This window comes from Heteronotia binoei, chromosome 21 (assembly GCF_032191835.1).
Source record: "Heteronotia binoei isolate CCM8104 ecotype False Entrance Well chromosome 21, APGP_CSIRO_Hbin_v1, whole genome shotgun sequence".
In the NCBI taxonomy this organism is placed as follows: domain Eukaryota; kingdom Metazoa; phylum Chordata; class Lepidosauria; order Squamata; family Gekkonidae; genus Heteronotia; species Heteronotia binoei.
Genome location: NC_083243.1, coordinates 2,757,757 through 2,784,269, shown reverse-complemented (window position 1 = coordinate 2,784,269; position 26,513 = coordinate 2,757,757). Strand labels below are relative to the sequence as shown.

The window sequence follows — 26,513 nt, the reverse complement described above, 5'->3', positions numbered from 1 at the left end:
AGGGTGGGATATAAATCCAATATCTTCTTCCTGCCAGAAATCTAACATCGTGTAAGATGCTGAAAGGAAGCAGGCGGAGCTGGGGAAAATCCCACTCATGTCACTAGAGGCCCCAAATAATTTCATCATTGGGGATGGTGCAGAAGTACGCAAATGTGAACTGGGGATTTTGCGAGATGTAGTGATGGCTGGGGTTTTGCTTCTTCTGGAGACGAGGGTCTGACGGCGCTGTCTGTTCAGTTTCACAGCCTGTTGGTTTGGCAAGGAACAGGACGTGGAGTCTGGCAGCCGTGGACCCGCTGGTCTTGGAATCCCCTCACAAGTTCTTCTCGCGCATGAAACAGATGGCGGCACCCAGACCACAGCAACAAGGTTCTTCTGGCCAAGGTAGACGTTGTCCATCAGCGGGCTGGCTTTACGTGTGTGTCTGTTCCCAGAATAGTTCCCTCCGGGCTTATAAGCTGAAGTAGAAAAGTCTGCTGATCCCTGAAGGAAGAAAAATTCCCCAAGCTCCGTTTTACTCCCTCCCCCCCCACCCCCAGTTTGAAGCTATGTAGACATCTCCCAAAAGACTTCAAGGGTGAAGGTGAAACATTTCAGTGGAAAGACCGTCCTCTCTCTTTCCCCCGACCCCAGGCGTTCCTCATCCTCCCATGTCCTCCTTCCACAAATTATTTAGAGATGGTGGTCATCTTCTAGTCTGGAATAAAAGCAGCATGCAACCTTCGTTCTGTCCCACCATTCCTTTGGTGTTGAAAATTCATAAGAACACAAAAGAAGCCATGTAGGATCAGACCAGTGGCCCAATCAGTGCAATGCTCTGTGTCACCCAGTGGCCAAAATCCAGGTGCCATCAGGAGGTCCACCAGCGGGGCCAGAACTTCAGAAGCCCTCCCAGTGCGCACCCCCGCCTCCCCCGAGGACCAAGAAGAAAGGGTATCACTGCCCCAGACAGGGTGTTCATCTACACCTTGTGGCTAATAGTCACTGATGGACCCCTGCTCCAGATGTTCCTCCATTCCCCCCTGGTGAACTGTCTATGCTTGCACACACACACACACACTGTGGCTAATAGCCACTGATGGACCTCTGCTTCATATTTTTATCTAAACCCCTCTTGAAGGTGGCTATGCTTGTGGCCGCCACCACCTCCTGTGGCAGTGAATTCCACATGTTAATCACCCTTTGGGTGAAGAAGTACTTCCTTTTATCTGTTTTAACCTGTCTGGTCAGCAGATCCAACATGGCTTCTCTTATGTGACACAGAGTGTTGGACTGGATGGGCCATTGGCCTGATCCAACATGGCTTCTCTTATGTTCTTATGTGACACAGAGTGTTGGGCTGAATGGGCCATTGGCCTGATCCAACACGGCTTCTCTTATGTTCTTATGTGATGCAGAGTGTTGGACTGGATGGGCCATTGGCCTGATCCAACATGGCTTCTCTTATGTTCTTATGTGACACAGAGTGTTGGACTGGATGGACCATTGGCCTGATCCAACACGGCTTCTCTTATGTTCTTATGTGACGCAGAGTGTTGGATTGGATGGGTCATTGGTCTGATCCAACATGGCTTCTCTTATGTTCTTATGTGACACAGAGTGTTGGACTGGATGGGCCATTGGCCTGATCCGACATGACTTCTCTTATGTTCTTATGTTCAAATGGTGGTGTATGCCGAATGATGGGTTTATTAACCGAGTTGTTCCTAATGTCCTTCTTAGCCTATTCTTCACCTCACCAAACCAAGCAAAACGGTCCCAATTCGGCTGCAGTGAAGCCGCCTGTCACTGTCGAACAGCTGAACAACCACCATGAAGAGGATCCAGAAGCCACCTGCAGCCAGGACGATGCTTTTCTCTTGGAAGCCGCGGAACTGGAAGATGATACTTTCAATGTTGATGCCACAGACGTGACCTACGGTCCAGATACGCATTCGCCACTTGCTGGGCGTCCCCAAGAGGAAAGGGCTTTGCAGGAAGGCAGCCAGGAACCAGGCCAGAATGGGGGGCAGGAGTCGATGGCTGAACCTCAGAGTCCTTCACAAGACTTTTATGATATACTCGCTACTCCAAAAATCCACATTCCAAGGAAGCGAAAACCAGCCGGGGCAGATTCCAAGGCGCCCTTGGGGGTCCCTCGCGTGGATACAACGTACAACCATACACCTGAGGAGGTAGGGAGGGCTTTCGTTGTGTCTTTCAGGTTGGCTGATACTTGGTGCCTCTGAGGAAGTTTGGAAGGGCCAGTCAGCAGTGTGTCTTAATCGGATTTCGTGCAAGAGGCACATCTCTGGTTGCTGCAGTGCTCATGCAGATAAGCCATTCCCCATCCCCCTGTTGCCCTCATGAAACATAGGTAAGACTGTTGCTCAGTGTCTTGGGGGCCCCATGGGGCAGTGGGGGGCAGCTTTTTAGGAGAGGCAACGGAGAAGACATTATCCGTCCTGCTCTTCTGCCAGCAGAAATTAGAGATATGAATTTCTGGAAATTTTGAAACTACAGAGGAAAAAATATCAGGGGTTTTTTTTTGGGGGGGGGGTCACAGAAGTTTTGGAGGACAATTAAAATATGTGCAGACCTAAGCTGCTTTTACTGATTTAACCACATGGAAATCCATATGTATAACTTAGGGAGCCAGTTTGGTGTAGTGGTTAAATATGCAGACTCTAACCTGGAGAAATGGGTTGGATTCCCCACTCCTCCACTTGCAGCTGCTGCTGTGACCTGGAGTCATCCACAAGTTCTCTCAGAGCTCTCTCAGCCCCACCTGTCTCAGGGAGTCTGCTGTGGGGAAAGGAAGGGAAAGGAGATTGTAAGTTGCTCTAAGACTCCAAGGGAAGGGCAGGATATAAATCCAATCTCTTCTTCTTTTCTTCTTATAAAATTGTACTATTTGGCATATTTATGGAGGTTAAAAGTATGTTTTCTACAAGAAAACCAATAACCAGGACTTGATGAAAAGTGACAACTGCTGCACCTTATTTTTTCATAGTACCATTATCTTAATATTTGCTATCAGAGAGGCAAAGGGAAATGTGTTGAAGCAGAAAACAAATTCTGCAGTAAAAAGAAAATATTATCTGGACAAGAACTCTGATACAATAGGTATGAATAGAAAAGAGCACCTTAAAGACTAGCAGAATTTGTAGGAGGGAGGAGCTTTCATGAGTCACTGCAGTCGCTTCAGATACCGTGAAAGTTCATCCACTGCCGCAAATTCTGTTAGTCTTGAAAGTGCTCCTGGACTCTGGCTCCTTTCCACTGCTACAGACAGACTAACCATCTTGATAGGAACATAAGAGAAGCCATGTTGGATCGGGCCAATGGCCCATCCAGTCCAATACTCTGTGTCTCATAAGAACATAAGAGAAGCCCTGTTGGATCAGGCCAGTGGGCCATCCAGCCCAACACTCTGTGTCACATAAGAACATAAGAGAAGCCATGTTGGATCAGGCCAGTGGCCCCTCCTGTCCAACACTCTGTGTCACATAAGAACATAAGAGAAGCCATGTTGGATCAGGCCAGTGGCCCCTCCAGTCCAACACTGTGTGTCACAAAGGACATAAGAGAAGCCCTGTTGGATCAGGCCAGTGGACCCTCCAGTCCAACACTCTGAATCACATAAGAACATAAGAGAAGCCATGTTGGATCAGGCCAGTGGCCCCTCCTGTCCAACACTCTTGTCACATAAGAACATAAGAGAAGCCCTGTTGGATCAGGCCAGTGGCCCCTCCAGTCCAATACTCTGTGTCTCATAAGAACATAAGAGAAGCCCTGTTGGATCAGGCCAGTGGGCCATCCAGCCCAACACTCTGTGTCACATAAGAACATAAGAGAAGCCATGTTGGATCAGGCCAGTGGCCCATCCAGCCCAACACTCTGTGTCACATAAGAACCTAAGAGAAGCCATGTTGGATCAGGCCAGTGGCCCCTCCAGTCCAACACTCTGTGTCACATAAGAGAAGCCCTGTTGGATCAGGTCAGTGGCCCCTCCAGTGTAACACTCTGTGTCAGATAAGAACATAAGAGAAGCCATGTTGGATCAGGCCAGTGGCCCATCTAGTCCAACATTCTGAGTCACATAAGAACATAAGAGAAGCCATGTTGGATCAGGCCAATGGCCCATCCAGTCCAACACTCTGAGTCACATAAGAGAAGCCATGTTGGATCAGGCCAGTGGCCCATCTAGTCCAACATTCTGAGTCACATAAGAACATAAGAGAAGCCATGTTGGATCAGCCAGTGGCCTATCCAGTCCAACACTCTGTGTCACAGAAGAACTTAAGAGAAGCCATGTTGGATCAGGCCAATGGCCCATCCAGTCCACCACTCTGTGTCACACAGTGGCCAATATATGTGTGTGTGTGTATACATACACACACATATACTGTGGTTAATAGCCACTGATGGACCTCTGCTCCATATTTTTATCCAATCTCCTCTTGAAGCTGGCTATGCTTGTGGCCGCCACCACCTCCTGTGGCAGTGAATTCCACATGTTAATCACCCTTTGGGTGAAGAAGGACTTCCTTTTATCTGTTCTAACCTGACTGCTTAGCTTTCATGAGTCACTGCTCACTTCATATACCGTGAGCCGTGACTCGTGAAAGCTCATCGTCTGCTGCAAATTTTGTTAGTCTTGAAGGTGCTCTATCACAAAAAGTATAAGAAAAGGAATCTGTCACAAGGTGATCTATCACAATAGGTATAAAAGCAGAATAGGTACACCTGAGCATATTTGGATATTAACATTGAAAGTACTGAACTCTTCAATATTGTATTAACATTAAACACATCAAAGCATATTAATTGTTGCCATAATTATTTAACTTCAAAAAAAAATAATCTTTGAAAATTATGTATATATCTACAGTATGAGGGGATTTTTGGGGGGGGGAGGTGTTAGTCATAGCCTTTCTCCCTTGTGGAATTCAAGGTGGCTTACAACATAAATAAAAAATTGTTAAAACAATTTTTTAAGAATAGCAATGATGAAAACTCAAGAAATATCAATCATTTAAAAAATTCCAATTAGGACTCCCAATAAAAAACCTATTTCAATCAAACACAGTCCTAAATAAAACTGTCTTTGACTGGCTCGTCAAGATAGAATCATAGAGTTGGAAGGTACCTCCAGAGTCATCTAGTCCAACCCCCTGCACAATGCAGGAAACGCACAAATACCTCCCCCTAAATTCACAGGATCTGCATTGCTATCAGATGGCCATCTAGCCTCTGTTTGAAAACCTCCAAGGAAGGAGAGCCCACCACCTCCCAAGGAGGAAGCCTGTTCCACTGAGGAACTCCTCTAATGGTCAGGAAGTTCTTCCTAAGGTTGAGCCGGAAACTCTTTTGATTTCATTTCAACCCACTGGTTCTGGTCCTACCTTCTGGGGCCACAGAAAACAATTCCATACCATCCTCTCTATGACAGCCCTTCAAGTACTTGAACATGGTGATCCTATCATCTCTCAGCCTCCTCCCCTCCAGGCTAAACATGCCCAGCTCCTTCAACCTTTCCTCATAGGTCTCCAGACCCCTCACCATCTTTGTCGCCCTCCTCTGGACCCGTTCCAGCTTGTCTAGATCCTTCTTAAAATGTGGTGCCCAAAACTGAACACAAGACTCCATGTGAGGTCTTCCCAGAGCAGAATAAAGCGATACCATCACTTCACTGGATCTGGACACTATACTTCCGTTACTCTAGCCTGGTGTTGCATTTGCCTTTTTAGCCACCGCATCACACTCTTGACTCATGTGGCACATGGATGTCTCAGGAGACTCATGCGGGAAGTAAGGTGTGTGTGTGAATGCCGTTGTGCTCAACAATTGTAGGATCCATCCCTTTGAGTCTTACCCTGGTCATTGAAATGCTCAAAACCTCACCCTCACCTTGAAGCCACTTCTGGTAGTAAGCGGCCCACTGTGCACCTTTCCTTCCTTTAAAAGGTCAAGGTCGTCCCCTGTGCAAGCAGCAGTCATTTCTGACCCAGGAGTGACGTCGCATCACGACATTTTCATGGCAGACTTTTTGTTATGGGTGGTTTACCCTTGCCTTCCCCAGCCCTCTACACGTCCCTCCCAGCAAGATTGGGACTTTCTTAAGACAGTGTTATTCCGAGTGTTCTCGAGGGCGGCTTCACACAGCCTTGCAAGTCCGTGTTGTTGTTGACTTTTGTCTACGGTCCACCCGCTGCTGCGAAAGGAGGCAGCAAAGAAGGTGCTAGTGACCTCCTTGTCCTGAATTCTGCTCCTCCCTCATCCCTGTTGCTCCTGAAAGAAGGAGTTTGGGGAAGGTTGAAGAAGAAGAAGAAGAAGAAGATGATATTGGATTTATAGCCTGGCCTCTACTCTCAATCTCAGAGTGACTCACTATCTCCTTTACCTTCCCCCCTCCCCCACAACAGACACTCTGTGAGGTAGGTGGGGCTGAGAGAGATCTTACAGCAGCTGCCTTTTCAAGGACAGCTCTGCTAGAGGTCTGGCTGACCCAAGGCCAATTCCAGCAGGTGCAAGTGGAGGAGTGGGGAATCAAGCCTGGTTCTCCCAGATAAGAGAGCTCTGGCTGACCCAAGGCCATTCCAGCAGGTGCAAGTGAAGGAGTGGGGAATCAAAGCCGGTTCTCCCAGATAAGAGAGCTCTGGCTGACCCAAGGCCAATTCCAGCAGGTGCAAGTGGAGGAGTGGGGAATCAAGCCTGGTTCTCCCAGATAAGAGAGCTCTGGCTGACCCAAGGCCATTCCAGCAGCTGCAAGTCGAGGAGTGGGGAACCAAACCCGGTTCTCCCAGATAAGAGAGCTCTGGCTGACCCAAGGCCATTCCAGCAGGTGCAAGTGAAGGAGTGGAGAATCAAAGCCGGTTCTCCCAGATAAGAGAGCTCTGGCTGACCCAAGGCCATTCCAGCAGCTGCAAGTCGAGGAGTGGGGAATCAAACCCGGCTCTCCCAGATAAGAGAGCTCTGGCTGACCCAAGGCCATTCCAGCAGGTGCAAGTGGAGGAGTGGGGAATCAAAGCCGGTTCTCCCAGATAAGAGAGCTCTGGCTGACCCAAGGCCATTCCAGCAGCTGTGAGTGGAGGACTGGGGAATCAAACCTGGTTCTCCCAGATAAGAGAGCTCTGGCTGACCCAAGGCCATTCCAGCAGGTGCAAGTGGAGGAGTGGGGAATCAAACCCAGTTCTCCCAGATAAGAGTCCGCACTCTTAACCACTACAGCAAACTGCCTTTACAATCTCCTTTACCTTCCTCCCCCACAACAGACACCCTGTGAGGTGGGTGGGGCTGAGAGGGCTCTCGCAGCAGCTGCCCTTTCAAGGACAACTTCTGCCAGAGCTATGGCTGACCCAAGGTCATTCCAGCAGCTGCAAGCAGAGGAGTGGGGAATCAAACCCGGTTTTCCCAGATAAGAGAGCTCTGGCTGACCCAAGGCCATTCCAGCATCTGTAAGCAGAGGAGTGGGGAATTAAACCCGGTTCTCCCAGATAAGAGAGCTCTGGCTGACCCAAGGTCATTCCAGCATCTGCAAGCAGAGGAGTGGGGAATTAAACCCGGTTCTCCCAGATAAGAGAGCTCTGGCTGACCCAAGGTCATTCCAGCATCTGCAAGTGGAGGAGTGGGGAATCAAACCCGGTTCTCCCAGATAAGAGTCCGCGCATTTAACCACTACACCAAACTGGCTCTCATGAGCCTTGCCTCCTTTCCTAAAACATGGGGCGGGTGCTACAATGGGGAACGGTGCTCACAGGAGTCCCGGATGGCATGTCCAAGAGCCCCAGCTGGCTCCAAGGCCAAAGTATCACTGCTCTAATCCGCAAGCCTCCTCACCCACCTGCCCACCGCGACACTTCAGCGCCCCATATGCCAGGCCCCCTGCATACGACCTTCAAATGTTCGATCCTTGCTCCTCAAGTGCGTTTTAAGTGAACTGGGCATGGGATGGCACTGCCGCCACACTTGGGGAGGGATGGTGGCTCAGTGGCAGAGCATCTGCTTGGTAAGCACAAGGCCCCGGATTCAATCCCCAGCATCTCCAACTGAAAAGGGTCCAGGCAAGTAGGCGTGAAAAACCTCCGCTTGAGACCCTGGAGAGCTGCTGCCAGTGTGAGGAGACAAGACTGATTTTGATGGAGCCAGAGTCTGATTTAGTAGAAAGCAGCTTCATACGTTCATATGTTTATTTATTTATTATTTATTACTTTCCATTTATATCCCGCCCTTTCCGCAAGCGGACTCAGGGCGGCTTACAACATTATAAAAACTATCAGTCCAATAAAACATATAAAACCATAATTTACATCTCAACTTTAAAACCATTCTATAGCGCTATTTCAGTCCAGTATAGGCGGTATTGACTTCTCGACTATGATTGCCAGCATTCTGTAGGATGTCCCGTGGCAGCCCTTTTTCAATTAGACCGCAAAAGCCTGTTTAAACAATTCGGTCTTACAGGCCCTGCGGAATGCAGACAAATCCCGCAGGGCCCTTATAGCTTCTGGGAGGGTGTTCCAGAGTTCTGGTGCTGCCACCGAGAAGGCCCTAGATCTTGTTGCGCATAGCCTGGCTTCTCTTGGGCCAGGGGCAGACAGCAGATTTTTTGTCCCTGAACGCAGTGCTCTCTGGGGGATATATGGGGAAAGGCGGTCCCGTAGATAGGCAGGTCCCTGACCATAAAGGGCTTTGAAGATTAATACCAACACCTTGAAGCGAATTCGGAACACAACAGGCAACCAGTGCAGCTCTCTCAGCACTGGCTGAATGTGCTCCCGTCGCGGCAGCCCCATTAGCAGCCGTGCCGCAGCGTTCTGCACTAGTTGTAGTCTCCGGGTTAGCGTCGAGGGTAGCCCCATGTAGAGAGCATTACAGTGATCTATTCTTGAGGTGACCGTAGCATGGATTACCGTCGCTAAGTCGTTGTGCTCCAGGTAAGGGGCCAGCTGCCGCGCTTGCCGAAGATGAAGGAAGGCAGATCTAACAGAGATATGTCAGAGATATGGCTCACTAAAGAGGTCTGTTTTTGGGGAGGGAGGGCGGCTCAGTGGTAGAGATTCTGCTTAGTAAGCAGAAGGTCCCAGGTTCAATCCCTGACATCTCCAACTCAAAAGGGTCGAGGCAAGCAGGCGTGAAAAACCTCAGCTCGAGTCCCTGGAGAGCCGCTGCCAGTCTGAGAAGACAAGACTGACTTTGGTGGGCCCAGGGGGGTCTGATTCAGTAGAAGGCAGCTTCAGATGTTCACATGTTCTCTGTGTCTGTATCCCAAGCCCCCCCCCCCTCCCTGGTATTTTGGCTTGGCACGCTCTCCTTTCAGGGAAGGGGGGGAATGACTGCCTTTAACCGATGTCCTGATTTGCTCGCAAAGGTGCAGCAGCGAATCCTTCTCAGCGAGTGGAGGATCAGGGTGCTGAACGATACTGCTGTGTTCCTGGAAGGAAAGCGAAGGCAAGTGTCTGGGTGGAACCCTCACTGCTTCTTTACTGGGCTTCTATCCCGCCCTTCTCGTGCAGAACCGCTGCCGTCGTTGGAGTGCGGGAAACCTTCCCGTCATCCTCTTGGAGGCAGAGAGTATCTCGCGATCCTTCCTGGTCCGTGTTCCTGAGCTCTTTTCCCTGCCTGCAGCGAAAGAACAAGGAAGCCGGAGAGCTCAGCGTGGTGTTGTTGTGTCTTGTGTTTCCCTTCCCTTTAGTGTTTAATTGTTGTCATCTGGCTATCTGAATGCTGGACAAACTGTGGGAGGGAAGAACTCTGCCCCACTGAAAGAGATAACAGGTGTCAGGAAAACCATTCCTCAAAAGCAGCAAGACAAGCAGTAATAAATCCCCTCCCTTAGCCAAAGGGACGGTGGCTCAGTGGTGGAGCATCTGCTTGGGAAGCAGAAGGTCCCAGGTTCAATCCCCGGCATCTCCAACTTAAAAAAGGTCCAGGCAAGTAGGCATGAAAAACCTCCGCTTGAGACCCTGGAGAGCCACTGCCAGTCTGAGAAGACAAGACTGACTTGGATGGACCGAGGGTCTGATTCAGTATAGGGCAGCATCATATGTTCAAAGCTTTCTCTCTCTAAGCAGTGTTTTCCCAGTGTTTAAGAACATAAGCGAAGCCATGTTGGATCAGGCCAACACCCTGTGTCACACAGTGGCCAAAAACAAACAAACCCCAAGTGCCATCAGGAGCTTCACAAGTGGGGCTAGAAGCCCTTCCACTTTGCTCCCCCCCCAAGCACCAAGAATACAGAGCAACACTGCCCCAGACAAATCCAACAATATGCTGTGGCTAATAGCCACTGATGGACCTCTGCTCCATATTTTTATCTAATCCTCTCTTGAAGCTGGCTATGCTTGTAGCCGCTGCCACTTCCTGTGGCAGTGAATTCCACATGTTAATCACCCTTTGGGTGAAGAAGGACTTCCTTTTATCCATTCTAATCCGACTGCTCAGCAATTTCATTGAATGCCCACAAGTTCTTGTATTGTGCGAAAGGGAGAAAAGTACTTCTTTCTCTACCTTCTCCATCCCATGCATAATCTTGTCAACCTCTATCATGTCACCCTGCAGTCGACGTTTCTCCAAGCTAAAGAGCCCCAAGCGTTTTAACCTTTCTTCATATGGAAAGTGTTCCAAACCTTTAATCATTCTAGTTGCCCTTTTCTGCACTTTTTCTAAAGCTATAATATCCTTTTTGAGGTGCGGTGACCAGAATTATACACAGTATTCCAAATGAGACTGCACCATCGATTTATACAGGCGCATTATGATACTGGCTGATTTGTTTTCAATTCCCTTCCTAATAATTCCCAGCATGGCGTTGGCCTTTTTTATTGCAAACGCACACTGTCTTGACATTTTCAGTGAGTTATCTACCACGACCCCAAGATCTCTCTCTTGGTCAGTCTCTGCCAGTTCACACCCCATCAACTTGTATTTGTAGCTGGGATTCTTGGCCCCAATGTGCATTACTTTGCACTTGGCCACATTGAAACCTCATCTGCCACGTTGACGCCCACTCACCCAGCCTCAACAGATCCCTTTGGAGTTCCTCACAATCCTCTCTGGTTCTCACCACCCTGAACAATTTAGTGTCATCCGCAAACTTGGCCACTTCACTGCTCACTCCCAACTCTAAATCATTTATGAACAAGTTAAAGAGCATGGGACCCAGTACTGAGCCCTGTGGCACCCCACTACTTACAGCTACTTGTGGTCAGGCGTTTCTCAAGGAAGGCACAACGATCACTGATTGCGGGTCTCTGCAAAAGTCACAATTTCTGATGGCAAACGAGAGTCAGAGTCTGAAATCTGTTTGTTCCAAGATGGAGGCTGTTACTAGGCAATTCAGTACCCAAAAGGTGCCAGATTAACAGTAGAGCCATCTGCTTGGCAATCCCTGGCATCTTTGGTTAAAAGTGCCAGGCAGGAGATGATGGAAAAGACCTCTGCCTGCGACCCTGGAGAGCAGCTGGAGAGTGGACAATACCGACCATTGGGGCTTTTTCCGAGCAGGAACGCAGTTCTGGCTGGCTTTGTGTCAGGGGGTGTGGTCTAATATGCAAATTTTATTTATTTATTTTTCGAATGTATATCCCGCCCTCCCCGCCGAAGCAGGCTCAGGGCAGCTAGCAACACTGAATATCGACAATCAAACTACAAAACAGTAAAAAAAACAGTTACAATAATATCCGTTAAAATTAAACAATTGCCATTTAAAATACTAAACAATTTAAACGGCAGTTTTGGTGCTAAGTTCCACGCCATGATGTTGAGCAGCTCTGTACTTTGGTTGAAGGCCATTCGAAATAATGTTGTTTTGCAGGTCTTGCAGAATTAGGCAAGGTCTCGCAAGGCCTTAACCTCGTCTGGGAGTTGGTTCCACCAGTGGGGGGCCGCAACAGAGAAGGCTCTTTCTCTGGTAGCCTTCAATCTCACCTCCCTCGGCCCGGGGATTTCTAATAGGTTTTGAGATCCAGATCTGAGTACCCTCTGGGGAACGTGTGGGAGAGACGGTCCCTAAGGTAGGCAGGTCCTCAGCCATATAGGGCTTTAAAGGTGATAACCAGCACCTTGTAGCGAATCCGGAACACTATTGGCAGCCAATGCAGTCTCCCACAGCCGTGGCTGCACGTGATCCCAAATAGAGAGACCCAGTAACAGCCTGGCTGCAGCATTCTGCACCATCAGCTTCCGGATTTGAGACATGAGTTCCTACTGGAACTTTTCTACAAAAAAAAGCCCTGTACGAAACAATGGTGATGTCAGGGGGTGTGGCCTAACATGCAAATGAGTTCCTGCTGGGCTTTTCCTATAAAAATAGCCCTGACGACCATGATGGACATAATGGTCTCATTCAGGCTAAGGCAGCTTTGTGTTTCCGTCCTCTATAAAGGCGTTTTTGACTGCCCGTCTCTTTCGTTTTAGAGAGATGAACAACATTTACTGGCACAGCAATGCAATTGTGGAACGAGTTGCACGGAGCCAAGTTAAAACCTCGTCTGGGAACATCTACGTCTTAGAAGGCCGGATAGACGCAGCTACCATGAAGAAAGAGGGTAAGAGAACTTGGCCGTTTGGCTCCAGTGTGTGTGTTGGGAGGGGAGGGGGTTCACCGGGGATTCCTCGGCGGTTCGGGTTTCCTCTTCCCCCTTCTGGTATGTTGGGCATCCTTGGCCCCCCCGGACTCAACTGTCTCTGGTCTCCGCTGCCCCAGAGCTCAGCCAGCCTGCTGGGCCCAGGTTTTCAGCAGCACCCAAAAGAGAGCAGCGTGTTGCCTGTGAGGAAGGGCCTGGGTTACTCATAGTGCAGAAGGAGGCAGTGGAATGGATGGTGCCGCTTCAGAGTACGTGTGATGAGTGTCCTGGGTTTGTAAGAGTGTCCTTGGTTTTAAAATAGAGAACTGGCACTGGAAGAAAAGGTGTCTTGATCCTGGGCCTGGTGAGGCCTGCAGGCCCCAGGAAGCCTGCTTAGGAGTTGCTGGGAAAAGCCTACATCTCTCAGGATCCCCTCCGTCCCTCTGATTGGGTAGCAAGGGGTTTGGAGGGAAGAGTGGGGCCTGGGAAGAGAATATAAAGGCCAAGCCCAGGAAGGGGGGGGGTCTTTCCCTGGAAGGCTGAGCTGGAGGCTGGCTGTGCCTGAAGAGCTTGAGCAGGGAAAAGCTCCCTCATCCAAGGCAAGGGGTGAGTACTGGTTAGTAGTTTAGGGACTGTAAGTTCAGACGCGTCAGGACTTTGGTTTGTTTTCCCTCCACCCTTTTACTGTTTTATGCACCTTGTTAATTTGTATTGCACTGTCTTTAAAATAAACCTTTTTTCTTGGCTGTTGTTCCCTCTGCCTGGTCCTCACGCCTGTTATTCGGCCTAGGCTACAAGAGACCTGAAGGGTTTGGAAGGGGACTCTGGGCCTTCTCAAGGGGAACCCTTAACCCAGAGTGGTGGCAGCACTCGGTAAGACCCCCCCTCCCCCGAGTCCTGACAAAAGGACTGGACTGGAATCCTCTTTCTGTTCTGCCAGACCATTTTGAGCTTGTGGGCACCTTTGGGATGCAGCCACAAAACGACCACCACAAATTGGTGTCACGAGAGGGAGAACCAGGCACAAACTGCCTGCCGCAGCCGACCTTCAGTCCTGCACTGAGGATCCTTGTGATCTGGGGGCAGCTTGCAGCCAAAGCTGGTGTTTTTAAAAACCGCCCGTGGCCAAGGAGGAGGCACGCTGGGCAGAAGAGCCCCCTGGCCCCGGCCACTTTCTGAAGACATTTGGTGGGTTCCAGTGGGCACCGAGCTGGGAATCCCTGTGCTAGGGTTCCACTTGCAGTGGATCTTGTCTGCGGGCAGATACTGCTGGCCGAAAAAGGTCTCGGAGCCTTAGAGGACCATAGGCTGAACATGAGTCGACAGTGTGATGCGGTGACTAAAAAGGCCAATGCAATTTTGGGCTGTATCAACAGGAGTATAGTGTCCAGATCACGTGATGTGATGGTATCGCTTTACTCTGCCCTGGTAAGACCTCCCCTGGAATACTGTGTTCAGCTTTGGGCACCACGTTTTAAGAAGGATCTAGACAAGCTGGAAGGGGTCCAGAGGAGAGGTGACAAAGATGGCGAGGGGTCTGGAGACCAAGTCCTATGAGGAAAGGTAGAAGGAGCTGGGGATGTTCAGCCTGCAGAGGAGGCGGCTGAGAGGTGATAGGATCATCATCTTCAAGGACTTGAAGGGCTGTCCTATAGAGGATGGTGTGGAATTATTATTATTAGAAGGCCCTAATTCAACTTGGTGCAGAGCGGTAAAGCTGCAGTACTGCAGTCGGAGCCCTCTGCTCATGACCTGATTTCAATCCCAGTGAAAGCTGGTTCAGGTAGCCGGCTCTAGGTTGACTCAGCCTTCCATCCTTCCAAGGTTGGTTAAACGAGTCCCCAGCTTGCTGAGGGGGAAGCGTGGAGGACTGGGGAAGGCAATGGCAAACCACCCTGTAAAAAGTCTGCCGTGAAAATGTTGTGAAAGCAACGTCACCCCAGAGTCGGAAACAACTGGTGCTTGCACAGGGGACTACCTTTACTGCAGTCTTAAGCTCTGCTCACGACCTGAGTTCGAAACCTGGTGGAAGCTGGGTTTTCAGGTGGCCGGCTCTAGGTTGACTCAGCCTTCCATCCTTCCGAGGTCGGTCAAAGGAGTCCCCAGCTTGCTGAGGGGAAAGCGTAGACGACTGGGGAAGGCAATGGCAAACCACCCCGTAAAAAGTCTGCCGTGAAAACATTGTGAAAGCAACATCACCCCAGAGTCGGAAACTACTGGTGCTTGCATAGAGGACTACCTTGACCTTTACCTTTTTTAATTGAACTTAGGATAGAATTGTGAAAATACTAATTCCGGTGGCCTGGTTTAATGAACAACTGCTGTGGAGTGTGTGGGGGTGGGATGTGCGGCCCGCTCTAATTTCTCAGGGTCTGCTCAGATGAGCATTTTCGGTGATTTTGTAGGACATGTAAATTTCACTCCTTGTCCTGTCCTTTCCTCAAAAATATGGTGGAAAGTGGACACGTTTGTGCATAACAAACGTCCCACCGCTTTGCCTTGTTCCAAACAGGAATGCCAGCAAAATTCATAACGAAGTTTGCGCGTGGAATTCCAAAGAACTGGAAAGCATACGTTCATGACCTGCTCCGCTCCTTGAAGAGGTAGGTAGAGCCATTTATGGCTCAGGGATCCCAGCAAGAGAGGGGATTTGCTAACCTTCATTTTTCTCTTGGGAAGTAAATGTGGTTTATGCCGTTGGGATTCGTGGGTGCGGCTGCTGATTGCATCAGTCCCCCAAGTCCTGCCAGTGACGGGGAGAGAGATGCTGGCATGGGGCCTTTTTTCCCTTCCCTTCCCTTTCCCAGTTCAGCCACACATGCTCCAATCCCATCCCTCAGCCCCTGTGTTGCACCCGCATTCCAGCAGAAATTGGGATTGAGATCCTGCTGTGCCCTCACGCAGTCCAGCCTCCACCTCAGCCCCCAAACCCCCAACCCAGTTCCTTCCTCTGCCTCTTTGAGAAGAAGACTGCAGATTTATATCCTGCCCTTCTCTCTGAATCAGAGACTCAGAGTGACCTACAATCGCTTTCCCCCACCCCCACAACAGACACCCTGTGAGGTGGGTTGGGCTACAGAACTCTCCCAAAAGCTGCCCTTTCAAGGACAACCCCTGCGAGAGCTATGGCTAACCCAAGGCCATTCCAGCAGCTGCAAGTGGAGGAGTGGGGAATCAAACCCGGTTCTCCCAGATAACCACTACACCAGACTGCACCAAAGAGGGGGTTGGATAAGTATCTGGAGCAGAGGTCCATCAGTGGCTGTTAGCCATAGCATATGTTTGGAACTCTGTCTGGGGCAGTGATGTTCTGTATTGTTGGTGCTTGGGTGGGCGGGCAACAACGGAAGGGCTTCTAGTGTCCTGGCCCCACTGATGGACCTCCTGATGGTGCCTGGGTTTTTTTTTGGCCACTGTGTGACACAAAGTGTTGGACTGGAGGGGCCATTGGCCTGATCCAACATGGCTTCTCTTATGTCTGGGGCAGTGATGCTCTGTATTCTTGGTGCTTGGGGGGCACAGTGGGAGGGCTTCTAGTTTCCTGGCCCCACTGATGGACCTCCTGATGGCACCTGGTTTTTTTGACCTCTGTGTGACACAGTGTTGGACTGGATGGGTCAGTGGCCTGATCCAAGATGGCTTCTCTTATGTTCTTATGTGACACAGAGTGTTGGACTGGAAGGGCCATTGGCCTGATCCAAGATGGCTTCTCTTATGTTCTTACGTGACACAGAGTGTTGGACTGGAAGGGCCATTGGCCTGATCCAACATGGCTTCTCTTATGTCTGGGGCAGTGATCCTCTGTATTCTTGGTGCTTGGGGGGCACAGTGGGAGGGCTTCTAGTTTCCTGGCCCCACTGATGGACCTCCTGATGGCACCTGGTTTTTTTGGCCACTGTGTGACACAGTGTTGGACTGGATGGGTCAGTGGCCTGATCCAAGATGGCTTCTCTTATGTTCTTATGTGACACAGAGTGTTGGACTGGAAGGGCCATTGGCCTGATCCAAGATGGCTTCTCTTATGTTCTTACGTGACACAGAGTGTTGGACTGGAGGGGCCACTGGCCTGATCCAAAATGGCTTCTCTTATCTTCTTATGTGACACAGAGTATTGGACGGGATGGGCTATTGGCCTGATCCAAGATGGCTTCTCTTATGTTCTTACGTGACACAGAGTGTTGGACTGGAAGGGCCATTGGCCTGATCCAACATGGCTTCTCTTATGTAGTCCAGTCTCTTGTGGCCAGGGAGACAGATCAGGGTCACTAACTTCATTTCACCAAATTTTCCAGGAAGGGACAGAGTTCTAAGAGAGCAAAAAGAACGAGCGATTCCTATGAAGATAACCATGGAACAGAAGATTCAGTGCAGACGGCAGGAGCGGTTGAAGAAGCTCCACCTCCAGATATTAGGACAAAACGAGGAACAAAAACCAGCACTTACGAAGTACTGAGGCTCAGTAGCAGGAGTTCAAGTAGGTAGATGTGTTGTCCTTTCGGCCAATCGTGGAGGGCCCCCAAGTTCTCTCTTTTGTAACGCAACATTGTTCACTCATCTGCAAGCATATCATGCCTTTTTCAACGGCTCTTGGGCAGCCGAGGAGAGGGCCTCTGCTTTGGGGCTTGGGTTGGACCCACGGCTCCGTGGCTTCAGCAGGGCTCAGGAGATTTCACGGGGAGGAGAACTCTCCCCACCCGCCTGCCCCTGACCTTTGTCCTGCTACTCAGCTCCTGTTTGGGCTACAAAAGATTTGGCTGATTGTTCCTGTGAAACCCGTACGTAGACTGCTCTGTGCTCTGGATGTTCCCGTGATGTGTGCTGTGGCAGCTTTTTGGGGTTGTGTCCGATGCTCCCTCTAAGCTACAGAGCCTTGTGAGCAAAAATTCTACTTTTGTGAGCTACTGGCATAGATTATTGTGCTCTTGGACCATTTTTCCTAAGACAAAAATGTGTGAGCAGGAGGCTAAAAATCTGTGCGCTGGCTCACGCTCACTCACCTTCGAGGGACCACTGGTTGTGTTCCTTGTGTTTGCCCATGATATGATAGTTATGGCCACCAATTTAAGGTCAATAATCAGATGTGTGGCTAGAATTTTAGAAGGCAGCTCTCCATGAAATGTTTTTCTTTGTGTGTGTGTGTGTGGATGGCGGGGTGGGGGGGCTTTCAGCTGCGGTATTGGCAGGGCTTTTTTTGTAGCAGGGACTCCTTTGCGTATCAGGCCACACACCCCTGATGTAGCCAGTCCTCCAAGAGCTGACAGTAGGCCCTGTACGAAGAGCCCTGGAAGCTCTGGGAGGATTGTCTACGTAAGAGAGGTGTGGCCTAATATGCAAAGGAGTCCCTGCTACAAAAAAAGCCCAGAGTATTGGAGGGTGTTAAACTTCTCTGCAGTCCGACTGAGCCTAACCAAAATTTGGCCCCTAAGTAGCTCGTGCCTGTTTAAAGGCCATTCAGAATCTCTGTCTGGGGCAGTGATGCTCTGTATTCTTGGTGTTTTGGGGGGGGGCACATTGGGAGGACTTCTAGTGTCTGGCCTCACTGATGGACCTGATGGCAGCTGGGGGTTTTTGGCTACTATGTGACACAGAGTGTTGGACTGCATGGGCCATTGGCCTGATCCAACATGGCTTCTCTTATGTCTGATGCTGTGGAGCTTGGGGAGGGGGGGAAACAGTGGGAGGGCTTCTAGTGTCCTGGCCCCACTGATGGACCTGATGGCACCTGGATTTTTTGGCCACTGTGTGACACAGAGTGTTGGACCGGATGGGCCATTGCCCTGATCCAACATGACTTCTCTTATGTTCTTTTGTCTGGGGCAGTGATGCTCTGTATTCTTGGTGCTTTGGGGGGGGGCGCAGTGGGAGGGGGCGCAGTGGGAGGGCTTCTAGTGTCCTGGCCCCACTGATAGACTTCCTGATGGCACCTGGGTTTTTTGGCCACTGTGTGACACAGAGTGTTGGACTGGATGGGCCATTGGCCTGATCCAACATGGCTTCTCTTATGTCTGATGCTATGGTGCTTGGGGAGGGGGGAAACAGTGGGAGGGCTTCTAGTGTCCTGGCCCCACTTATGGACCTCCTGATGGCACCTGGATTTTTTGGCCACTGTGTGACACAGAGTGTTGGACCACTTCTCTTATGTTCTTATGTGACACAGAGTGTTGGACTGGAGGGGCCACTGGCCTGATCCAACATGGCTTCTCTTATGTTCTTCTGTGACACAGAGTGTTGGACTGGAGGGGCCACTGGCCTGATCCAACATGGCTTCTCTTATGTTCTTATGTGACATAGAGTGTTGGACTGGATGGGCCACTGGCCTGAACCAACATGGCTTCTCTTATGTTCTTATGTGACACAGAGTGTTGGACTGGAGGGGCCACTGGCCTGATCCAACATGGCTTCTCTTAATGTTCTTATGTGACATAGAGTGTTGGACTGGATGGGCCATTGGCCTGATCCAGTGTGGCTTCTCTTCTGTTCTTATTTGACACAGAGTGTTGGACTGGAGGGGGGCCATTGGACTGATCCAACATGGCTTCTCTTATGTTCTTCTGTGACACAGAGTGTTGGACTGGCTAGGGGCGACTGGCCTGATCCAACATGGGCTTCTCTTATGTTCTTCTGTGACACAGAGTGTTGGACTGGAGGGGCCACTGGCCTGATCCAGTGTGGCTTCTCTTCTGTTCTTATGTGACACAGAGTGTTGGACTGGAGGGGCCACTGGCCTGATCCAACAGGGCTTCTCTTCTGTTCTTCTATTCAGATGTCCACTTTGGAAGGCCCCACATAAGCGAGGGCATCTGGCTGCTGCCACTTCTCCCTTGAGTTTCCCGGGCTTTGTGTGGCTGCTTGTCTCGCTCTTTGGAGAGGAGGGAACGGTTGCCTTCTGCTGCCACTACAGAGAGCCTTTTCTTTTCTTGTCTTGTCTTGACCAGGTGAGCGGCGGCAGGTGCCCCCCTCGCAGCCTGACCCCAACGCCAGTTTCACCCGTAGCGGCCGGCAGGTGAAGCCCCTCCTGCAGTACTGGTGCGGCGAAAGGATCGTCGTCGACCAGGAGCTGAATGTGACGGTCACCCGAGGGGGGCACCAACTACTTGACTCCAGTAAGTGGGGGGGGGGCGGGGGCCGCTTGAACGTCTCGCCCCCTGTTAAAGAGCGAGCGGCAACTCATGGGATGCCCCTGCTTGCTGCAGAGGGCTCCTTCTGTGCTCTGAGCTGGAGAGAGACGAGAGTTGGAGGGGACTGCGCTGGAGCTGCTAAATGCTCGGCTGGGTCTTCTTGTGCCTGCCTCTGAGAATACCACAGTCCCTTGGGGGCCCAGGAATCAGAGGGTCCTAGAGCTGGAAGGGACCTCCAGGGTCATCTAGTCCAACCCTCTGCACAATGCAGGAAACTCACACTTCCCCCTAAATTCACACGATCTTCATTGCTGTCAGATGCCATCTAGCCTCTCTTTAAAAAGCACCAAGGAAGGAGAGCCCACCACCTCCCAAGGAGGAAGCCTGTTCCACTGAGGAACTGCTCTAACAGTCATAGAATCCTAGAGTTGGAAGGGACTCCAGGGTCATCTAGTCCAACCCCCTGCACAATGCAGGAAACTCACAAACACCTCCCCCTAAATCCACAGGATAATAACAACAACAACAATAATAATAATAATAATAATTTTTATTTATATCCCACCCTCCCCGCTGAAGCAGGCTCAGGGCGGTCTCACAACATATTTGTTCAATACAATACAATAAAATCATATAATTCAACAAATACTACATTATAAAACCATTATAAAATCGACATTCCAATTAAAATTAACAGTTATGGTGCTTAAATTACAGGCTTTTAATAAATTGATGGTGGAATACAGCAAGCAGCGAATCTATCATTAGCTCAGCATTCAGCGAAGGCCATCTCAAAACGAGTGGTCTTGCAGGCCCTGCGAATTGCTCAGGACTCCGCAGGGCCCGCACTTCATCCGGGAAGTTGATTCCACAGATGTGGGAGCTGCGAAAGAGAAGGCCCGAAAGAGAAGGCCTCGGTCCCTTGTGTTCTTCAGTTTGGCCTCCCTCGGCCCAGGGGTGTTCAGCTGGTTCTTTCCCGCTGACCTCAGTGCTCTCTGGGGTTCGTATGGGGAGAGATGGTCCCTCTGGTAGGGCAGGCCCTCAACCATATAGGGGCTTTAAAGGGTAATACACCAGCACTTTCTACCGAACCCAATATGCAACCAGCAGCCCAGAACAGCCCATGCAGCCTCGGCCTTGTATGCTCCCACTTCGGATCTTCATTGCTGTCAAATGGCCATCTAGCCTCTGCTTAAAAACCTCCACGGAAGGAGAGCCCACCACCTCCCAAGGAAGCCTGTTCCAATGAGGAATGGCTCTAACAGTCATAGAATTCTAGAGTTGGAAGGGACCTCCAGGGTCATCTAGTCCAGCCCCCTGCACAAGGCAGGGAACTCACAAATACCTCGGATTCCCTTTAGGCACGGCTTCAAAATGGGTAAAAGGAAGTCCTTCACCAAAAGGGGTGATTAACACGTGGAATTCACTGCCACAGGAGATGGGGGCTGCTCCAAGCTTAGCCAGCTTCAAGAGGGGATTGGATAAGCATCGGGAGTAGAGGTCCATCGAGTGGTTATAAGCCACAAGTTATGATGGAACTCTCTGCCTGGGGCAAGCGATGCTCGGTATTATTGGTGCTATGTGACAAGAGTGTTGGACTGAATGGGCCATTGGCCTGATCCAACATGGCTTCTCTTATGTGACACAGAGTGTTTGGACTGGATGGCGCACTGGCCTGATCCAACATGGCTTCTCTTATGTTCCTTATGTGACACAGAGTGTTGGACTGGATGGGCCACTGGCCTGATCCAACTTGGCTTCTCTTATGTTCTTATGTGACACGGAGTGTTGGACTGGATGGGCCTTTGGCCTGATCCAACATGGCTTCTCTTATGTTCTTTATGTGACACAGAGTGTTGGACTGGATGGGCCACTGGCCTGATCCAACCTTGGCTTCTCTTATAGTTCTTATGTGACACAGAGTGTTGGACTGGATGGGCCTTTGGCCTGAATCCAACATGGCTTCTCTTATGTTCTTAATGGGCTTTCTGTGCCCCGAGGTTGCCAGATCCAGACTGGGCAATTCCTGGAGATTGGGGGAGGGTGCGCTTTCGGCGTGGGAGGGACCTCAGAAGGGGAGGAGACCCAGTGTGATGTGGTGGTTAACACCGCTGACTGTGATTGGGGAACTCCAGGACTGAATCCCCATTTGTGCCGCAGAAGCCGTCTGGGTGACCTTGGGACAGTCATGCTTTCTCAGCCTCGCCTACCTCACAGGGTTGTTGTAAGGAGGAAGCAGGAGAGAATGGTGAGAGCTGCTTTGAGTCTCCGCTGGGGTGAACTGTGGGATATAAACCAAGTGAACAGATCAATAATGCCCTAGAGCCCGCCTTCCCAAGTGGACTTTTTCTCCAGCCAAACTGTCCCTGCCTCCCAGAGACCAGTTGTCATTCCTGGAGATGTGTCCACCACCTGCAAATCAACACCTCAGCCACGTGGACCCCGTGGGCCTGCTTGTGTGCTTGGGCTTAAAGGTAGCCAGTTTGGTGTAGTGGTTAAGTGTGTGGACTCTTATCTGGGAGAACCAAGTTTGAGTCCCCCCTCCTCCACTTGCACCTGCTGGAATGGCCTTGGGTCAGCCAGAGCTCTCGCAGAGGTTGTCCTTGAAAGGGCAGCTGCTGTGAGAGCTCTCTCAGCCTCCCCTACCTCACAGGGTGGCTGTTGTGGGGGAGGAAGGGAAAGGAGATTGTAAGCCACTCTGAGATTCAGAGTATAGGGCAGGATATAAATCCAATTTCTTCCAATATTTTCCTTCCTGGCGCAGCTCAAAAGTCCCGGTTGCCTTTGGTGGCCCACGCGGAAGCCGCACAGCTCTGTTTGGCTTCTGTCTGTTGCTCTTTCCCTCCAGATAGTGAACAGTGCGAGACCTCAGCGCAAGAAAAATTCCTGCTCCCCTGAGAATGGCGAGGTCAGCGCGAACGCTGCTGAAGAGACGCCCCTATGCCATCAGACGAAAGGTACAGAGTTTGTCTTGAAGTTGCTGCTTGGCATTCTCTGAATCATTGGAAGAAATTGCTGCCGTTTCGACTGGAACCCCACAAAGCTGCCTTGGGGCTAGACTCATGTCGGTCAGGGTGGGCTTTGCACAGGTGCATTCAAGTCCAGGAGCACTGTGGAGACGAACAAGATTCTCGGGGAAGGAGCTTTCGAGAGTCAGAGCTCTCTTATCTGGGAGAGCCAGGTTTGATTCCCCGCTCCTGGAATGGCCTTGGGTCAGCCATAGCTCTGGCAGAGGTTGTCCTTGAACAGGCAGCTTCTGGGAGAGCTCTCTCAGCCCCACCCACCTCACAGAGTGTCTGTTGTGGGGGGAGAAGACAGAGGAGATTGTAAGCTGCTCTGAGTTTCTGATTCAGAGAGAAGGGCGGGGTATAAATCTGCAGTCTTCTTCTTCTTGCGATCCCAGGAGGAGGGGGGGCCTTGAACTTGCCACTTGTCATTCCAGCTGTTGTGTGCTTCTGATCTGGCCCAGGTGTGTGTGTGTATGTGTGTGTGTGTGTGCGGCTCTCCTCTGGTCCCCTCTGCGGTAGACGTTTCGTTGAGAAAGGGAAGGCTCGCCTCGTTTGCAGGCCTTGGAAGCGATTGACGACCTCCTTCCTCCTGTCCTGCCCTCGGATCTACCTCTTGGTCGCAGCGGAGCAGTCGTGAGCAGAGTCCGCTGCAGCAGAAGAGCTCGGAAGGGGGTTACTCGGTTGCAGAACGCACCATGTCTCTGTTGACAGCAGGTTCATTGTGCGTTTTCTCCCAGGGGGCTCTGGGCAGCAGCCGCGGGTTTCCCGGTGCTCCACGTTATGCTCTCAACAAGCCAGTGCGGTTGAGAGAGAGAGAGAGTGCCGGCCCAACAGCCCAGTCGTGAGCTTACCTGACTGAATGGAATGGTGAGCTCAGGCCTGGAAGCCAAGTCCGTTCTGGCTCAGTGTGGCGTAGCGGTTGAGAGCACAGGCTCTTAATCTGGAAGAACCGGGTTTGATTCCCCACTCTGCCACATGCCCCTGCTGGTTAAAAAAAGGTTAAAACGCTTGGGGCCCTTTAGCTTGGAGAAACGTCGACTGCGGGGTGACATGATAGAGGTTTATAATGCATGGGATGGAGAAAGTAGAGAAAGAATTACTTTTCTCCCTTTCTCACAATACAAGAACTCGTGGGCATTCGATGAAATTGCTGAGCAGACAGGTTAAAACGGATAGAAGGAAGTCCTTCTTCACCCAAAGGGTGATTAACATGTGGAATTCACTGCCACAGGAGGTGGTGGCGGCTACAAGCATAGCCAGTTTCAAGAGGGGGTTAGATAAAAATATGGAGCAGAGGTCCATCAGTGGCTATTAGCCACAGTGTGTATATATATATGTGTGTATGTGTGTGTGTGTGTATACACATATATTGACCATTGTGTGACACAGAGTGTTGGACTGGATAGGCCATTGACCTGTTCCAACATGGTTTCTCTTATGTTCTTATGTGACACAGAGTGCTGGACTGGATGGGCCATTGGCCTGATCCAACATGGCTTCTCTTATGTTCTTATGTGACACATAGTGCTGGACTGGATGGGCCATTGGCCTGATCCAACATGGCTTCTCTTATGTTTTTATGTGACACAGAGTGCTGGACTGGATGGGCCATTGGCCTGATTCAACAGGGCTTCTCTTGTTCTTCTGTGACACAGAGTGCTGGACTGGATAGGCCATTGGCCTGATTGAACATGGCTTCTCTTATGTTCTTATGTGACACAGAGTGTTGGACTGGATGGGCCATTGGCCTGATCCAACATGGCTTCTCTTACGTTCTTCTGTGACACAGAGTGTTGGACTGGATGGGCCACAGTATCAGGCCAATGGCCCCTCCAGTCCAACACTCTGTGTCATGGAAGAATATAAGAGAAGCCCTGTTGGATCAGGCCAATGGCCCATCCAGTCCAACACTGTGTCACACTGGGGCCAAAAAAGAAATCTCTCTGTCTCTCTTCTGAATATTTATTTCTTTGAATGCATGAATAGAGACTCAGCTGAAAGAAAGAAGAAGACGGCTGCAGATTTATACCTCTCCTTTCTCTCTGAATCCGAGTCTGAGAGCGGGCAGCAATATCCTTTTACCTTCCTCACCCACAACAGACACCCTGTGAGAGCTCTCCCAGAAGCTGCCCTTTCAAGGACCCGTCTTGCGAGAGCTACGGCTGACCCAAGGCCATTCCAGCAGGTGCAAGCAGAGGAGTGGGGAATCAAACCCGGTTCTCTCAGTTAAGAGGCTGCACACTTCGCCACTACACCAAACTCGCTCTCATGAAGGGGCATAAACTTAGCTCTGGTTTTCTGAAGGGTGAACCAGAATCTGAGATGATGCCACTTGATGGACAACCTCTCTCTCTCTCTCTCGTTTCTAGGAGGAGCCAGTAAAAGATCCACGAGGAGCCCCCAAAAAGTAGCGGGGCCTGGAAGCAAGAAAAAGCCGCTTCATTTTGTCTCGGATTCTGACGAAAACGAGGAGCTTTCCCCGGAAGACCTCTGCAGGAGAAAGGCCGTGGTTCCCTTGACCCCACTGAATTTTAAGAATCTGTCTGAAAAGGGCATCTGGCCCCAGAGGAAGCCCGCTGAGCAACAGGTGGTCAAGGAAGGAAGGGAAATGAGCGCGTGCAGAAAAAAGCAGGAGCTTTCCCTGGAAGACCTCTGCAGAACGAAGACCGTGGTTCCCTTGACCCCGCTGAACTTTAAGCAGCTGCCTGAAAAGGGCGTCTGGCCCCAGAGGAAGCCTGCTGAGCAACAGGTGGTCAAGGAAGGAAGGGAAATGAGCGCGTGCAGAAAAAAACAGGAGATTTCCCCGGAAGACCTCTGCAGAACGAAGACCGTGGTTCCCTTGACCCCGCTGAACTTTAAGCAGCTGCCTGAAAAGGGCGGCTGGCCCCAGAGGAAGCCCGCTGAGCAACAAGTGCCCAAGGAGGGAAGGGAAACGGACGACTGCAGAATGAGTCCGGACAGGGAGCTCACCCCTGCCCGGCACGCGCAAAGGTTGCAGAAGCAGCCTCGTCAACATGAGTGTGGAGCAAGAAGCTCCTCCGCAGAGGACGACGAATCGAGCGACGATTCTCCGCGGATCCGGAGGAAAGCCCAGCCGTCTTTCAGGAGACGGACACCCCAATTAACGTCCGTGTCTGACCCAAAGCAGCAAAGCGCTGTGAAGAAGGCACCTTCTGTGCCGGAGAGAACCAAAGGACCTCCTGGCTCTTGCGCACAAAGCAGGGCCGCGAGGGCCGTGCCGTCTCCTCCGAATGAGCAGCCGGAGAGCCCGTCTCCCCCCAGCCTGGCTAACGGTTCTCCTGGAGCCCAAAGGTGGAGTCGAGGAAGCCGGAAGTGCCGGAAATACGTCTTTGAATCTGAGTCGGAAAGTGAACCCAGCCCGGGAGATTCTGAAGGGAGCAAGGGAAAGGCAAAGGCTGCTGCTGCCAGGAGGGGGGGCGGAGCAGGTCCCAGCAGGGCCAAAGGCACGGCTCCGGCAGGGAGAAGGCCTAAGGAGACACCGCACCAGGATGCGGATGGCAGCGAAGTCTGGCTGGAGGAGGAGCTGCAGGACCTGCACAGGCAAGGAGGGGCACCCCAGGGGGGGCATTACTACGGCTCCTCCACAGCAAGAGCCAGTTTGGGGTAGTGGTGAAGTGCGTGGACTCTTATCTGGAAGAACCGGGTTGGATTCCCCACTCCTCCACTTGCAGCTGCTGGAATGGCCTTGGGTCAGCCAGAGCTCTCTTATCTGGGAGTACTGGGTTTGATTTCCCACTCCTCCACTTGCACCTTCTGGAATGGCCTTGGGTCAGAGCTCTCTTATGTGGGAGAACAGGGTTTGATCCCCCACTCCT

The 26,513-nt window shown here is 50.9% G+C and overlaps 1 protein-coding gene across 1 annotated transcript in view; it reads left to right on the top strand.

The window, feature by feature from the left end:
- Nucleotides 1-26,305, top strand: part of LOC132588902 (uncharacterized) — a 36,085-nt gene extending 9,780 nt beyond the window's left edge. The window contains exons 3-12 of the mRNA XM_060261363.1: nucleotides 241-387; nucleotides 1,726-2,177; nucleotides 9,356-9,435; nucleotides 12,403-12,533; nucleotides 15,064-15,154; nucleotides 16,844-17,025; nucleotides 19,487-19,654; nucleotides 22,025-22,143; nucleotides 22,518-22,626; nucleotides 25,047-26,305. Of these exons, the coding sequence (XP_060117346.1) occupies nucleotides 241-387; nucleotides 1,726-2,177; nucleotides 9,356-9,435; nucleotides 12,403-12,533; nucleotides 15,064-15,154; nucleotides 16,844-17,025; nucleotides 19,487-19,654; nucleotides 22,025-22,143; nucleotides 22,518-22,626; nucleotides 25,047-26,305 (2,738 nt within the window). The remainder of the gene's footprint in view (nucleotides 1-240; nucleotides 388-1,725; nucleotides 2,178-9,355; nucleotides 9,436-12,402; nucleotides 12,534-15,063; nucleotides 15,155-16,843; nucleotides 17,026-19,486; nucleotides 19,655-22,024; nucleotides 22,144-22,517; nucleotides 22,627-25,046) is intronic.
- The last annotated feature ends 208 nt before the right edge of the window (nucleotides 26,306-26,513 follow it).